Source organism: Trichomycterus rosablanca, unplaced genomic scaffold (assembly GCF_030014385.1).
Source record: "Trichomycterus rosablanca isolate fTriRos1 unplaced genomic scaffold, fTriRos1.hap1 scaffold_156, whole genome shotgun sequence".
NCBI classification, from domain to species: Eukaryota; Metazoa; Chordata; class Actinopteri; order Siluriformes; family Trichomycteridae; genus Trichomycterus; species Trichomycterus rosablanca.
Window position 1 is genome coordinate 103,502 of NW_026946984.1, and position 16,499 is coordinate 120,000.

The following is a 16,499-nucleotide window of genomic DNA, read 5'->3' on the forward strand; positions in this document are numbered from 1 at the left end:
ACTACGTTTCCCATGATGCTCAGTGGGTGCTCCGTGTCCCGGATGTGTATAGATCCGTAAACAGTAATGGAGGATCTGCAGCTCAATTCTGATTCAGTGTAAGTTTATTATTCATTAGAATTAAGTTCATTATCTAAAATACACATTATCTAATTAATTATGAGTGTTCTTTATTCTGTCCGTGTATCAGAACTGATGAATCTCTCAGAGATCTGTAATTAGCGTTAGAAGTTAAATGTTGCTGTGAGAGGTGTGTGTATTAATGCAGTCTCTTTATAATATAATATAATATAATAAAAATAATATAATATAATACAATATAATATAATATAATACAGTGTGTTTATAGGGATTTATGTATATATTATATAAATGCTAGCTTAGCTACCTGTTAACACCTGTTATGTAATGTAATGTAATGTGATCTGAACTTTTATTGTTTTCGATCACATTTTCTGCCAAATATTACAGAAAGTATTGTAATATTTCCAGACAGAAAACTCCATAAATTAAAGCAAAATGTGTTCAATAATTCTAAAAAGAATCTAGAATAATAAATAAATAAAGAGGAGGGAGTGTCTGTCTGAATGTGATGAATGAAGGTAGATGAGAGGATCAGTAGATTCATGTGGAGATGATTCCTCACAACCATCAGAACTTATTCATCATAATAAACATCCATCATCACCATCATCATTATCATCATTATCATCATCACCTGTCTGATCTGATCTGTGTAATAACATGATGAATTTACTCTCCAGCAAGCACCGTCCACATTTTTATCTTTCTATTAATAATTAAACCTCCCACAATGCAAGTGAGCGGTAACTGTTATGTTATATATATTTGACACACAGCACTTCTTGTATCTTATTGGTCCAAAATAAACTCTGAACAGTATTGAAGCGCAGTGATGTTGCGGTTGTGTGTTGTGACACGCTGCTGCTGTTGCTATAGTTTTGTTGGTGTGTAGATTTTAAAATGTTCTGATAAAAGCTCGGTGTGTTTTAAGTGCTTTTTTTAACTCTGTGTGTGTGTGTGTGTGTGTCTCTGTGTGTGTGTGTGTGTGTGTGTCTCTGTGTGTGTGTCTCTGTGTGTGTCTCTCTCTCTCTGTGTGTGTGTGTGTGTGTGTGTGTGTGTCTCTGTGTGTGTGTGTGTGTGTGTGTGTGTGTGTGTGTCTCTGTGTGTGTCTCTCTCTCTGTGTGTGTGTGTGTGTGTGTGTGTGTTTGCCTTGCAGCTCAAGCATGCAGTTCGGCCTGTAGGACCGTAGAGCTCTGCCAGCCCTTGTGCCATCAAGTGCCCCGTTTTCAGCATGTAGCATGCGCCCCCCACTCTTTTATACACTGTGTGTATGTTAGTAGCATGTAGCCCCCCTGTCCCTGATCCTTGTACCCCTCTGTTCCCTATGCTCACTCTTCTCGGTGTGTTCTCCTGGGTGTGTTTGCATTGGCGTCGGCGCAGGACCGGCGCCCGCTGTGATGCTGCGTTTACGTGCAGACTCGCCACCCTCCCTGCCACGGGTGAGACAGAGGCGGAGCTGGATCAGTACGCTAAGGAGGTGCTGGACTTTAGCTCACATTATGGAGGAGAGGGGAGCATGTCGTACACCATGTGGAACGCAGCCGGAGCGCCCAGCGTCTTCCCCAGCACTGGTGACTTCACCCACACGGCCGTGTTTCGGACCTACGGCCGCTGGTGGGAGGACGAGCACACGGAGCGACGCTTCAGCTGCACGCCCAGCTCCTTCCACAGTCGGGATTTTCTGGAGGTGGCATTTGAGGAGCAGGTTTTCCCCACTGCGGTCAGTGTGCTAGAGACCTACCACCCTGGTGCCATCGTCCAGATCCTGGCCTGTTCACTGAACCCCTACTCCCAGAACCACACGTCTGATATCAGGTAAACCACAGGTACCTCACTGAGCATCAGAAAAGATCCTGCAGATACCCTCAGTCCCCAGCTTACACCAGAAAGTTACCAAAATTCTGACCACACACCCCAGTTTTAATCAATGTTCCTGTAGCTCCTGTAGCTGCTGTAGCTCCCCTCCCTGTTGAAGATTATTTTCCTGTAACTATCTGTGGAACGTCTTTTAGATAGTCAGTGTGAATTTTGGAGCTGACCTCACATCTCCTCTGTGGTCCTGTTGTGTAATACTGTTCTGACAGGTGCTCGTATGTAATTGGTTGCTGTTTTGATGACATCAGCATGTTTCCTGTGTGCAGGTGGGAGGTGCTTTGGGCAGGAGAACCCACTAGGTTGGGAACCCCTCAGGCACGCAGTTTTTCGCCTCCAATTCGGCGGATCAGCTTTGCCACCAATCTGCTGCGTGTGGAGGTGAACGGTTCACTGCTGGATTATTACACCGAGCTGGATGCCATCGTGCTGCGGGGGGTGCGGAATAACGCCAGTGACATCAGCACACGCATCAGTGACATCACCACACACATCAGTGACATCACCACATGCATCAGTGACATCAGCACAGCCGTGAACAGCCTCACTGTCTCTGATAACGACATCACTACATCCAACAGTCACTCCAAAACCTGCGGTAATGACATCACATCACTAAACGCTGACATCACCACACCCGGCAGCAACATCGCCACGGGCAACGGCTACTTCGACAAGCTCCCGTACGAGGTAACAACACCGAGTGCTTTTAACAATAACAGAGACGGAGCAGTTTGGAATATTTTTAATAAATTCAAAACACAAAAAATGAAACGTGAGGCGAGGAAACCACACCACTGAACCTCCACATCACCAACACAAACTTTAACTGAACCCTAGTACATATTACACTGCACCAGTAACACCAGTATCTGTGTTTCAATGCAGTTTTTCTTCCCTTGACTCCACCACACTTCACAGGATGGAGTAAATTCATTGTTCAGGATTTAGACGTGTTTGTCGCTGCAGTGCTGTTGTTTTTGGGGTAAGAGGGGACAGGGTCGGGAGAGGGTACAGGGTGGTGGGGGGGTACAAGGTCGTGAATCTACAGGATTGTTTTTAGGAGTAGAAACAGTAACACACTTCAGGTCTGAACTCAACTGTAACTGAAGATGTTTGGATGCTCTGTGTGTGTGTGTGTGTGTGTGTCTGTGTGTGTGTGTGTGTGTGTGTGTGTGTGTGTGTGTGTGTGTGTGTGATTATACCAGAACAACTCACATCTGTAGCCAAACCGCTGAGATCTGATACCATAATTACCAAACCCGAGATTACACACACACATAAGTACATGCAGTATGTATAGTTTATTATACAGTAATTACACATTATATAATTATGTGTGTATGATGTGTGTATTTCTGTGTGTGTGTGTGTGTGTGTAGCTGATCCAGTTGATAATGAATCACCTGGCGGTACCGGACCTGTGCCGGTTGGCTCAGACCTGCCGTTTGTTGAGGCGTCACTGTTACGATCCTCTCCAGTACGTCCAGCTCAGCTTCCAGCCGTACTGGTTCCTCCTGAACGACCAGGTCCTGTTTCACCTCCAGTCCCGCTGCACCCTCCTCCAGCGCCTCCACGCCTCCTGGACCGGCAACCGGGGCGCCGTGACGGCCGGCGGCTTCTGCAGGTCAGATCTCAGTGCGGGGTTCCTCCGCTGGTTCAGTGGAACGTCTCTGATCTTCAGTAGTTTTAGGAGGAGCTGATGGTTCATGTTGGTTTGTGTCTCCACGCTTAGCTTCATCAGGGCGTGCGGGGCCGGTTTGTTGTGTCTGGAGCTGTCGTGTTGTCACTTCCTGAATGAAGCGTGTATGGAGGTGATCTCTCAGACCTGCGTGAACCTTCAGGAGCTCGACCTGGCGTCATGTGATCGTCTGGAACCTCAGGCCTTCAATCACATCGCTAAACTCAGTCGGCTACGACGTCTCGTCCTGTACAGAACCAAGACAGAGGTGAGAGATCTGAGGAGCTTACATCAGGTGATCTACAGTGGGTGTGATTAGATCACATTAACAGATCCTGGATCATGATCTGATTTAGATCATTTATTATTATTCTAACTAAATATTCACACACACACACACACAGACACATCATACACACATTCACTCACTCACACACACACACACACACACACACACACACACACAGACACATCATACACACATTCACTCTCACACACACACACACACACACACACACAGACACATCATACACACATTCACTCACTCACACACACACACACACACACACACACACACACAGACACATCATACACACATTCACTCTCACACACACACACACACACACACACACAGACACATCATACACACATTCACTCTCACACACACACACAGACACATCATACACACATTCACTCACTCACACACACACACACAGACACATCATACACACATTCACTCACACACACAGACACATCATACACACACACACACACACACACACACATCATACACACATTCACTCACTCACACACACACACACACACACACACACAGACACATCATACACACATTCACTCTCACACACACACACACACACACACACACAGACACATCATACACACATTCACTCTCACACACACACACACACACACACAGACACATCATACACACATTCACTCACACACACAGACACATCATACACACACACACACACACACACACACACATCATACACACATTCACTCACTCACACACACACACACACACACAGACACATCATACACACATTCACTCACTCACACACACACACACACAGACACATCATACACACATTCACTCACTCACACACACACACACACAAACACACACAGACACATCATACACACATTCACTCTCACACACACACACACACACACACACATCATACACACATTCACTCACTCACACACACACACACACACACACAGACACATCATACACACATTCACTCACACACACAGACACATCATACACACACACACACACACACACATCATACACACATTCACTCACTCACACATTCACTCACACACACAGACACATCATACACACACACACACACACACACACACATCATACACACATTCACTCACTCACACACACACACAGACACATCATACACACACACACACACACATCATACACACATTCACTCACTCACACACACACACAGACACATCATACACACATTCACACACACACACACACACACACAGACAGACACATCATACACACACTCATTATGGGAGGATGTGTCTGAACCTGAGTAAAGAACAATAGCTGTATATAAATCTGTTTTTGTGGGCTGATGTTTCTGCTATAATAATCCAGATGTTTTTTAAATTTGACACCTGAGTGTTTTTAATGTTGTTTGTAGCAGCAGATCAAAGAATCTCGTTCGTACATAATAGATTTATTTTCTTCTCACCCCGCCGAGCTCTGAGGATCCGATTACATTCATCATCTAATCATCATATCAGACTCACACACACACACACACACACACACACACACACACTTCATCTGTCATAAACACACACACACACCAGCATTCTGTTTTAATAAAACTCTCTGTGTGTGTGTGTGTGTGTGTGTGTGCACAGCAAACAGCGATCCTCAGTATCTTGATGTTCTGTACTGAACTGACTCACCTGAACCTGGGCAGCTGTGTAATGGTGAGTTTTTTAATTACAGAAATGTAACCTCTTGGACCCTGGTCAGTTTTCTGGAGTGTTTAAGAACTCAACATGAAATACTCAGACATCGTTTAGACGCTTTTATCCAAAGTAACTGATTCAGCCAATTACAGTGCGAAAAGTTAAGGGTTAAGGGCCTTGCTAAGGGGCCCAGCAGTGAGACCCTGACTGTGGCAGGGCTTGAACCAGCAACTATCAGGGTTCTAATCATTTACATTTTCGGCATTTAGCAGACGCTTTTATCCAAGGCGACTTACAGTATATGGTCCAAGCAACTGAAGGTTAAGGGTCTTGCTCAAGGACCCAACAAAGGCAACCTGGCAGTGGTGGGGTTTGAACCAGTGACCTTCTACTTACTAGTCCAGTACCTAGTCGTACCTAGGCTACGACTGCCTACATAATCATGATGACATGATTAGTTATGATATTAGACAATATGGAGTTGGTCCCCTATTTGCAGCCGTAACAGCTTCCACTCCTGTAGAGGCTTTCTATAAGAGTTTGGAGTATGTCTGTGGGAATTTCATTAGATAGAGGACTATGATGTGGTGGTGAGATTGACCTGAAGGTGGCGCTCTTCTCTCTGTAGATAGAGGACTATGATGTGGTGGTGAGCGTGCTCAGTGCGCGCTGCCGCTCGCTCATCTCTCTGGATCTGTGGCGCTGCAGGAGTCTGAGCGAGCGCGGCTTAGCTGAGCTAGCGTCCGGCTGCAGAGCTTTAGAGGAACTGGACCTGGGCTGGAGCTCCGCCCTCCACAGTGGCCCCGCCCTCCACGGTGCAACCGCCTCCTTCAGACACGCCGTACGCAAACTCAACCGCCTGCGCCGACTCTACCTCACCGCCAACCGCAACATCTGTAACGCCGACATCGAGCACATCGCTGCACACTGTCCTGCTCTGGAACATCTGGATATACTGGGTAACACACATACACACACACACACACACATTTACACACTTACACACACTCACACACATCGCTGCACACTGTCCTGCTCTGGAACATCTGGATATACTGGGTAACACACATACACACACACACACACACACTCACACACTTACACACTTACACACACTCACACACATCGCTGCACACTGTCCTGCTCTGGAACATCTGGATATACTGGGTAACACACACACCCTGTGTTGGATGATGATTGGGTTCTGGTCGTGTTCTGTGTATATTGATTGGGTTTCTGTTTGGTTCCTGTATGGTTCCTGTATGGTTCCTGTATGGTTCCTGTTTGGTTCCTGTATGGTTTCGTGTATAATGATTGGTCGTTGTGTGCAGGGACCCGGATGGTGAGCCCGGCGGCTCTGCGCAGGTTGTTGCAGGCGTGTCCTCGTCTGCGTCTGCTGGACGTGTCCTTCTGCTCTCAGATCGATATGAGGAGCGTACAGGAGCTCAGCGCCCTCTTCCCAAACGTTTTCATCAAAAAGAGCTTCACCCGCTGACCTCTCACCCGCTGACCATTCACCTCGTGCTCTGACCAGGCCGCACCTCCACTGCACCGTTTCGAACCCTCTGCAGAGTGAAGTGTGATGATACTAAAGTACCTGGAGTGCATCACTGCTGTGCACGTGAGGAGCCTCAGTGTTTTTTCTTTAAACTGGGGTCGGGGTTTAAGGTGCGAGAGAATAAAGGTGCTGCTGTGGGTTTGGAGGGTTCCAGATGTTCTGTGTAAGAACTAAATGATTCTGCTTGTGTGAACATGAAAAAACCTCAGAAACAGAAATTCTGGCTGTGTCCCAAACGCAGTTAAAAGGGATAGGACGCCACTGCTGGTGTTCTGATACTCATCTGATATTTGGAACACAAGCAGATTTTACAAGAATATTTTTAATCATTTGTTGGAGATTTTGCTGTTTGTGTTTTTAACATCAGGTGAGGATCAAACCCAGTAGCTCAGTGTCCTGTACAGCACCCACACCACCGCTGTACCACGGTCAGATTTGATCAGAAACGTCTGATGGAACCCGTCTGATTTTACTGTCTCCTGAGTAGAACTGCAGGGTCTGGTACGGCCGCTGTTTACATGTCAAATAAAAATGTCTTTATAATTAAATAATTCAGTGAGTTAATCAGAACTGTGATTCAAGTAAAACTGATTTATTAATCTGCAGAAACTTTTTATTATTGATAATTAAATTGAATTATAAAGTTTTGTTGATTGTGTGTGAATATTTGTAATCAGTCCAGTTATTTTAGAAGAGAAATGAAAGAGAGTGGACAGTTTCGGTAAGGTCGTGGTTTCTTGGTGTTTTTTTGGTGTGAATCTGATTTAAAGTCTCTGTAGATGTTTGTGGAACCTGGTGTGGAACCTGGTGTGGAATGTTCTGAACCTTCATTAGAACTGAACCTACAATGACTTGATGAGTTGATGAACACAGGGGTTCACTTACTTATTGCTGTCGTCTCTGGTGATGCTGATTAATTCTTACTGTGAATATTTGGGGGGTGAAAAGCTGCGCCTGTGGGGCGACTTTATTATAAATAAACTCCTCTGGACTGGGAGGGGAGGAATTTTCACTGGTGTTACTGGGATGAACTGGGATTTGGTTTGAAAATAACAGGAATGATTTTTTTAATGGTGTGTTGTTCTTTAGGACCTTTAATGACCTAAACACTTCAGACAGAACCAAGGATTAATAACGAAGAATAAAACATGCATTTATATTTTTAATAAAAATGTGTTCAGAATTGATCTGCCATGAAATCAAATTATTATTATTAAATGAATGAGATTAAAGAGAGATTTTAAATCTTCATCTCTCAGATTTATGGAATTTTATAAGAGTAAATAATACTTTCAATAATAAAACGAATTATTTTCTAATTATTTTATATTTTATATTTAAACTATAAAACTAAATTAATATATTTACAGTAATAAATCAGTTATAAAAGAGAATTAATACAGAATTTATTTAAAAAAAAAAACATGGTAAATTACAAAACATCAAACATTAAAAAATAATAAATATTTTATATATTTTACAAAGTGCTTTAGTGAGAATATTATTAATTATTATTTGCTTACATTAAAGCATTAAAAACACTAAGTTATTAATAGTAATAATAAGTATTTTATAATGCTGGTGGTTTTTACTTGTATAAAAGAAAACAGTAAAATAAAACTTTCTACATTATTTAAAAAAAAACAAATTTTTATATTTTACTAATTAAAAGTAGAAAATAAGAATAAAAAAATTTTATAGTTTGATTAAATAACAGGATTTTAACACTAATAATAAAAATAATAATAATAATAATAATATTCATAATAATGTTGAATATCAAAAATTATAAAATGTTACCCATCTGCTGAAAAATTGTGTGTGTGTGAGTGTGTGTATGTGTGTGAGTGAGTGTGTGAGTGTGTGTGTGAGTGTGTGTATGTGTGTGAGTGTGTGTATGTGTGTGAGTGTGTGTGAGTGTGTGAGTGTGTGTGTGTGTGTGTGAGTGTGTGTGTGTGAGTGTGTGTATGTGTGTGAGTGTGTGTATGTGTGTGAGTGTGTGAGTGTGTGTGTGTGTGTGTGTGTGTGTGTGTGTGAGTGAGTGTGTGTATGTATGTGTGTGTGTGTGTGTGTGTGTGTGTGTGTGAGAGTGTGTGTGTGTGTGTGAGTGTGAGTGAGTGTGTGAGTGAGTGTGTGTATGTGAGTGTGTGTGTGTGTGAGTGTGTGAGTGTGTGTATGTGTGTGAGTGTGTGTATGTGTGTGAGTGTGTGTGTGTGTGAGTGTGTGTGAGTGTGTGTGTGTGTGTGAGTGTGTGTATGTGAGTGTGTGTATGTGTGTGAGTGTGTGAGTGTGTGTGTGTGTGTGTGTATGTGTGTGAGTGTGAGTGAGTGTGTGTGTGAGTGTGTGTATGTGTGTGAGTGTGTGTATGTGTGTGTGTGTGTGTGTATGTGTGTGAGTGTGAGTGTGTGTGTGAGTGTGTGTATGTGTGTGAGTGTGTGTATGTGTGTGAGTGTGTGTGTGTGTGAGTGTGTGTGTGTGTGTGTGTGTGTGAGTGTGGATCACAGTGTTCCGTACAGTAACTCCACCGATGCTTCCTCTTGATCGGTTTATCGTTCACTCGCCGCGGTTTGGCTCTGGAGCTCGTGCGCGCCGGTGGCCGGTGGTGGTGGGGGGGTCATTCTCTTCTCCTTCTGCCTCCGGTTGCAGAACCAGACCCGCACCACCTCCTTCTCCAGCTGCAGGGTGTCGGCCAGGCTGCTGAGCTCCGCGGCGCCCGGTTTGGGGCTCCGGATGAAGTGGCTCTCCAGCGCCCCCTTCACGCTCACCTCGATGGAAGTGCGTTTCTTGCGTTTGCGCCCGTGCGCCGCGAGCCTGTCCAGCCCGGTGCCCACTCCCACGCCCACGCCGGTGCCGCTCGCGCTGCGGTCGGCCTCCTCGAGCCAGTTGCTGAGCAGAGGTTTGAGCTTGCACATGTTCCTGAAGCTGAGCTGCAGCGCCTCGAAGCGGCAGATGGTGGTCTGAGAGAACACGGTACCGTACAGCGTCCCGAGCGCGAGACCCACGTCCGCCTGCGTGCAGCCCAGCCTGATGCGCCGCTGCTTGAAGTGCTTGGCGAAGAGTTCGAGCTCGTCTGATGTCGGTGTGGCGTCCTCGGGAGTCTCGTGCTCGTGTTCGCGGTGCTGCTGGACCCCCGGTACGAGCCCGCTGAACTGGGCATGTGCGAGACTGCCGGACAGGTGAGCCACAGGTGTGGCGCTCGCGTTCCTCCAGGCGCGCGCCGCGTCCTCCTCGTGATGGTGATGGTGATGGTGATGAAGCGCGTGCTGCAGGTTCCCGGTGCTGGAGTTATTATTGTTATTGTTGTTGTTGTTGTTGTTATTGTTGTCCTCATCCTCGTGCATGTCCTCCCCGGTGAGGCGGATTGCCGGTTTGATGTCGCCTGATGCCCATGCGCTTGTTTCCCGTGCGCCCGTGCCTCCAGTACCCCCCCTGGCACCATGAGACCGGGCAGCAGCGAGCCACTGATGTGCATGACCCCCTCCTGCACCCCCGCCGGTACTCCTGCTCTCTAACGCAAAGTCGCTCTGCAGCAGCGCCGCGTGCGCGTGCCTGTATAACGGAGCCGGAGTCGCGTGCTGCACCTGATGCTGTTGTCCGTGCATGCCAACGGAGCCCGCGTGCACCGGCACCGACAGCGGCACGGGCGCGCTCGCGCAGATCAGGGCGTAGTGCCCGGAGGCTGCAGCGGCCATGAGGAGCAGCGCGAGACTGAACAGCACCGGGGAGAGGAGCGCGAGCTAAAGCGGGCACACACACACACACACGCACGCACACGCACACCTTTACTCAGAGATGGTGATTGGTTGGCACTGAACCCACCGTCAGAAATAAAAGTTCTGAATCACACCTTCGTGTCTCTGGGTGGCGCCACAAGGTTTTAGTTCAGATCAAAAGTTCACATTCAGCAGCGAGAGAGAGAGAGAGCGAGCGAGAGAGAGAGAGAGAGAGAGAGAGTGATAGAGAGAGAGAGAGAGAGAGTGATAGAGAGAGAGAGAGTGAGAGAGTGATAGCGAGAGGATTTCTGCAGCTGTTCTTGTTCTGTGACTGAATGACTGAAGGTGTTGGTTCTGTGCTCCTCTGTACCTGCTGAGGTTTTCTGTTAAAGATCCACCGCTGCAGCAGAAACGAGCAGAATCGGAACGCAGACTGAACTGAAGTGCTTAAAAATAATGATGGTCATGGTGGTGAAATCAGCCAAATGAAAGGAACAGTTCTGCTGGTTATGCTGGTAATTCAGAACATTAGGACATGATCACAGATCCTGAACTGGTGCATGCTGGGAGGAAACCGGGAGCGCATTACGCTTAATGGTTTAATATGCAAACTACTGCTCGACCAATTACACACCTTAATTATTCATAAACGGAGCCGCCGCTCACCATGCTAACACCCATCACACTCGCCATGCCAACCGCTGCCCAAACTCATATCAGAAAATCAAGTGAATGAGGAGGAATCAGAGTGTTAAATTAGCACTAATTACCTGAGCCGCATGCTACACAGATCTTCATTTTTAATGCTGTAATTGGAGAAGTGAGTCGGTGCAGCAGCGCTGGATCTCACACGTCATGTTCCCACATAATTAAAGAGAATTTATAAGGATGGGCTTTAATCCAGATCAGACTCAAAACATTAGTCTCATGTTGTCCCTCTCTGTCCTGGTGTTTAAATAAAACAATATAAACAAACACGTCGTTAATCTTATTAAACTCAACGTTAGCAAGAGCGAAACAACCCTGCAGGAGGTGGAGTGGCTGCAGCTACTGCAAAATAAAGTGCTACACATTATAAATATAAAAGTTTGATTTGATCTGAACAGTTAAACATTTGCATATGAAACACATTCTTCATGCTGCTTTTCTTCCTTTGGGTTTTGATGATGTTTGTATCTCTTTCTGTGACTAAATCAGTTTTTGATGAGTGAGGAATGGAGGAGTGATGAATGGAGGAGTGAGGAGTGGAGCAGTGAGGAGTGAGGAATGGAGGAGTGGAGGAGTGGAGGAGTGAGGAATGGAGGAGTGGAGGAGTGAGGAGTGGAGGAGTGGAGGAGTGGAGGAGTGGAGGAGTGAGGAATGGAGGAATGGAGGAGTGAGGAATGGAGGAGTGAGGAATGGAGGAGTGAGGAGTGGAGCAGTGAGGAGTGAGGAATGGAGGAGTGGAGGAGTGGAGGAGTGAGGAATGGAGGAGTGGAGGAGTGAGGAGTGGAGGAGTGGAGGAGTGGAGGAGTGAGGAATGGAGGAATGGAGGAGTGAGGAGTGAGGAATGGAGGAGTGAGGAATGGAGGAGTGAGGAATGGAGGAGTGAGGAGTGGAGCAGTGAGGAGTGAGGAATGGAGGAGTGGAGGAGTGAGGAATGGAGGAGTGGAGGAGTGAGGAGTGGAGGAGTGGAGGAATGGAGGAATGGAGGAGTGGAGGAGTGGAGGAGTGGAGGAGTGAGGAATGGAGGAATGGAGGAGTGAGGAGTGAGGAATGGAGGAGTGGAGGAGTGAGGAATGGAGGAATGGAGGAGTGGAGGAGTGGAGGAGTGAGGAATGGAGGAATGGAGGAGTGAGGAGTGAGGAATGGAGGAGTGGAGGAGTGAGGAATGGAGGAATGGAGGAGTGGAGGAGTGGAGGAGTGAGGAATGGAGGAATGGAGGAGTGAGGAGTGAGGAGTGAGGAATGGAGGAGTGAGGAGTGAGGAATGGAGGAGTGAGGAATGGAGGAATGGAGGAGTGAGGAGTGAGGAATGGAGGAATGGAGGAGTGAGGAATGGAGGAGTGGAGGAGTGAGGAGTGGAGGAGTGGAGGAGTGAGGAGTGGAGGAGTGAGGAGTGAGGAATGGAGGAGTGGATATTTGGAGCTGAGCATCATTGATCTGTTGTTGGTTAATAATCTGGTGGATGCTGGCAGTGGATCAATGATGTTTCAAACCTCCAGCTGAGAAGCAGCTCCACACACACACACACACACACACACACACACACACACACACACACACACACACACACACACACACACACACACACAGAGCCACTAAATTAAATTCTGTTTGATTAAATCTGATGTTTTTCCTTTATTCTGTCATTATTCCAGGTAAATAAAGTTCTTGATGCTGCAGTTTTGTGTGAAATGATTCGTTTTCATCACAGACAGAAACACACAGTGATGGATTAGCTCATTAAAACCCAATTTATTTCCATCAGTCAAATCAGCCAGCAAATACAAAAATGAATAAATTAGGGAATAAAGTTTTTATTGTGTGTTTGTTGTTTATAAAATATTTTGTTTCCGGTTCTACTTTAGCACTGACACATCTGAGCTGCCAGAACGAAGAAGATTCATATTAAAGAAATATAAAGAAAATGTGATTTTAAATCTGCTCGCGTCAGACGGACAGTAAAACCTCATAAAAAACTAAAGTGGTAATTACATGTACAGCACTTTTTGTTGGGGGGGGGGGGGGGGGGGGGCTACAGTTCTGGGGGCCTGGGTTTGATCCCTCAGTTTTTGGTACAGTTATTTAAAATAAATAAACAAATGATTTTTGTCATGTAAACATTTTAATTTAAATGTTAAATGTAAAAATTCATTTTAATATAAATATAGAGAATGAGGATGAAGCTCATCGTGAGATCAGAATGAGAAAGAGAGAAGATAAAACCAGTGCAGGAATCAGACGGTTTATACAGTGTATCACAAAAGTGAGTACACCCCTCACATTTCTGCAGATATTTAAGTATATCTTTTCATGGGACAACACTGACAAAATGACACTTTGACACAATGAAAAGTAGTCTGTGTGCAGCTTATATAACAGTGTAAATTTATTCTTCCCTCAAAATAACTCAATATACAGCCATTAATGTCTAAACCACTGGCAACAAAAGTGAGTACACCCCTAAGAGACTACACCCCTAAATGTCCAAATTGAGCACTGCTTGTCATTTTTCCTCCAAAATGTCATGTGACTCGTTAGTGTTACTAGGTCTCAGGTGTGCATAGGGAGCAGGTGTGTTCAATTTAGTAGTACAGCTCTCACACTCTTTCATACTGGTCACTGAAAGTTCCAACATGGCACCTCATGGCAAAGAACTCTCTGAGGATCTTAAAAGACGAATTGTTGCGCTACATGAAGATGGCCAAGGCTACAAGAAGATTGCCAACACCCTGAAACTGAGCTGCAGCACAGTGGCCAAGATCATCCAGCGTTTTAAAAGAGCAGGGTCCACTCAGAACAGACCTCGCGTTGGTCGTCCAAAGAAGCTGAGTGCACGTGCTCAGCGTCACATCCAACTGCTGTCTTTGAAAGATAGGTGCAGGAGTGCTGTCAGCATTGCTGCAGAGATTGAAAAGGTGGGGGGTCAGCCTGTCAGTGCTCAGACCATACGCCGCACACTACATCAAATTGGTCTGCATGGCTGTCACCCCAGAAGGAAGCCTCTTCTGAAGTCTCTACACAAGAAAGCCCCCAAACAGTTTGCTGAAGACATGTCAACAAAGGACATGGATTACTGGAACCATGTCCTATGGTCTGATGAGACCAAGATTAATTTGTTTGGTTCAGATGGTCTTAAGCATGTGTGGCGGCAATCAGGTGAGGAGTACAAAGATAAGTGTGTCATGCCTACAGTCAAGCATGGTGGTGGGAATGCCATGGTCTGGGGCTGCATGAGTGCAGCAGGTGTTGGGGAGTTACATTTCATTGAGGGACACATGAACTCCAATATGTACTGTGAAATACTGAAGCAGAGCATGATCCCCTCCCTCCGGAAACTGGGTCGCAGGGCAGTGTTCCAGCATGATAATGACCCCAAACACACCTCTAAGACGACCACTGCTTTATTGAAGAGGCTGAGGGTAAAGGTGATGGACTGGCCAAGCATGTCTCCAGACCTAAACCCAATAGAACATCTTTGGGGCATCCTCAAGCGGAAGGTGGAGGAGCGCAAAGTCTCGAATATCCGCCAGCTCCGTGATGTCATCATGGAGGAGTGGAAAAGCATTCCAGTGGCAACCTGTGAAGCTCTGGTAAACTCCATGCCCAGGAGAGTTAAGGCAGTTCTGGGAAATAATGGTGGCCACACAAAATATTGACACTTCAGGAACTTTCACTAAGGGGTGTACTCACTTTTGTTGCCGGTGGTTTAGACATTAATGGCTGTATATTGAGTTATTTTGAGGGAAGAATAAATTTACACTGTTATATAAGCTGCACACAGACTACTTTTCATTGTGTCAAAGTGTCATTTTGTCAGTGTTGTCCCATGAAAAGATATACTTAAATATCTGCAGAAATGTGAGGGGTGTACTCACTTTTGTGATACACTGTATGAGTGGATTCATGCTGGGTGAACATGTGTAGATCCATGGGGGAGTCGTGTGGTACCGACTGCACTTTAACCAACACTCATCAAGCATTCACATCACAGCCACACCAGTATATACCAGTATACACCAGCATAAACCAGTATACATCAACACACACACTTCTCTTCACTAAAGCGTCTTGTTCCTTCATATTGATGATTTACAGTGAATGAATGAATAAGTGAGAGACAGTGTGTGTGTGTGTATATACTTGAAAGACCGAGTGATCCATTTCCTGTGGGAAGATGTGGCTTGATCACAGTGGGGAGTTTTTGCACAGGCTTACGCTCTGGTGGCCTCTCGTACCCCTGAGGGCCTCGTCTCATTCTCGTCTCACACTCGTCTCACACTAATACATAATTCATAATGAGGAACTCCGATGATTTTACTAAAGGGCAATACTGATTCCATTCAGTGATCAACCATCAATATGTTACTAAGTGTAATAATGAACACACACACACACACACACACACACACACACACCTACCATCATAACTACACTACCGTCGCTGATACCCACAGAGCCCAACGAATGTCACCATGGTGACGGCGTGCTGACCACATCATCTACAGCGGAGACGAGAAGAACAAACAGTTCCATCATTTGTCGTCATTCACTCACCTCACGCTCTCACACACACACACACTCATTCACACACACACACACACACACAACAACAACAACAACAACGAAGGTTTCATCCAACAAAAGTCAAACAAAAGAGTGTTTATAATGCTGGATTTCTGGAACCAGGAGCCATGATGATGATGTCCAGATATCAGTGGTGACAAGTTTGTATATCTGACCAGAAAAACTTAGGGTTCTGCTTCTGGTTCTGCTGAGCCTGGATTACTGTTCTCCAGCCTGCTACACCAAGGGCAGAGAGATAGAAAAAGAAGAGATGATTTGTTTCTGAATATGTGTGCAGACCCCTGAGGTTCTACAGAGACTCTGATAAGCAGCAGGACGTTTTTATA

The 16,499-nt window shown here is 45.7% G+C and overlaps 2 protein-coding genes across 3 annotated transcripts; one reads left to right on the forward strand and one right to left on the reverse strand.

Moving 5' to 3' along the window:
* The first annotated feature begins 60 nt into the window (after nt 1-60).
* Nucleotides 61-13,259, forward strand: fbxl4 (F-box and leucine-rich repeat protein 4). 2 transcript variants are annotated; one of them, XM_062990222.1, is made up of 8 exons: nt 61-98; nt 1,241-1,899; nt 2,226-2,646; nt 3,339-3,583; nt 3,692-3,905; nt 5,561-5,632; nt 6,243-6,573; nt 13,245-13,259. In XM_062990222.1, the coding sequence occupies exons 2-8, from the start codon at nt 1,355-1,357 to the stop codon at nt 13,250-13,252; spliced, it is 1,836 nt and encodes a 611-aa protein (XP_062846292.1). In that variant the 5' UTR covers nt 61-98; nt 1,241-1,354; the 3' UTR covers nt 13,253-13,259. The 2 variants fall into 2 exon arrangements, with proteins under 2 accessions (XP_062846292.1, XP_062846291.1); XM_062990221.1 differs by lacking the exon at nt 13,245-13,259 and adding an exon at nt 6,946-7,816.
* Nucleotides 9,719-11,578, reverse strand: pou3f2b (POU class 3 homeobox 2b). Its single transcript, XM_062990224.1, has 2 exons — nt 11,552-11,578; nt 9,719-10,909 (listed from the first exon to the last, which is right to left on the reverse strand). The coding sequence occupies exons 1-2, from the start codon at nt 11,576-11,578 to the stop codon at nt 9,719-9,721; spliced, it is 1,218 nt and encodes a 405-aa protein (XP_062846294.1).
* Nucleotides 13,260-16,499: the final 3,240 nt, after the last annotated feature.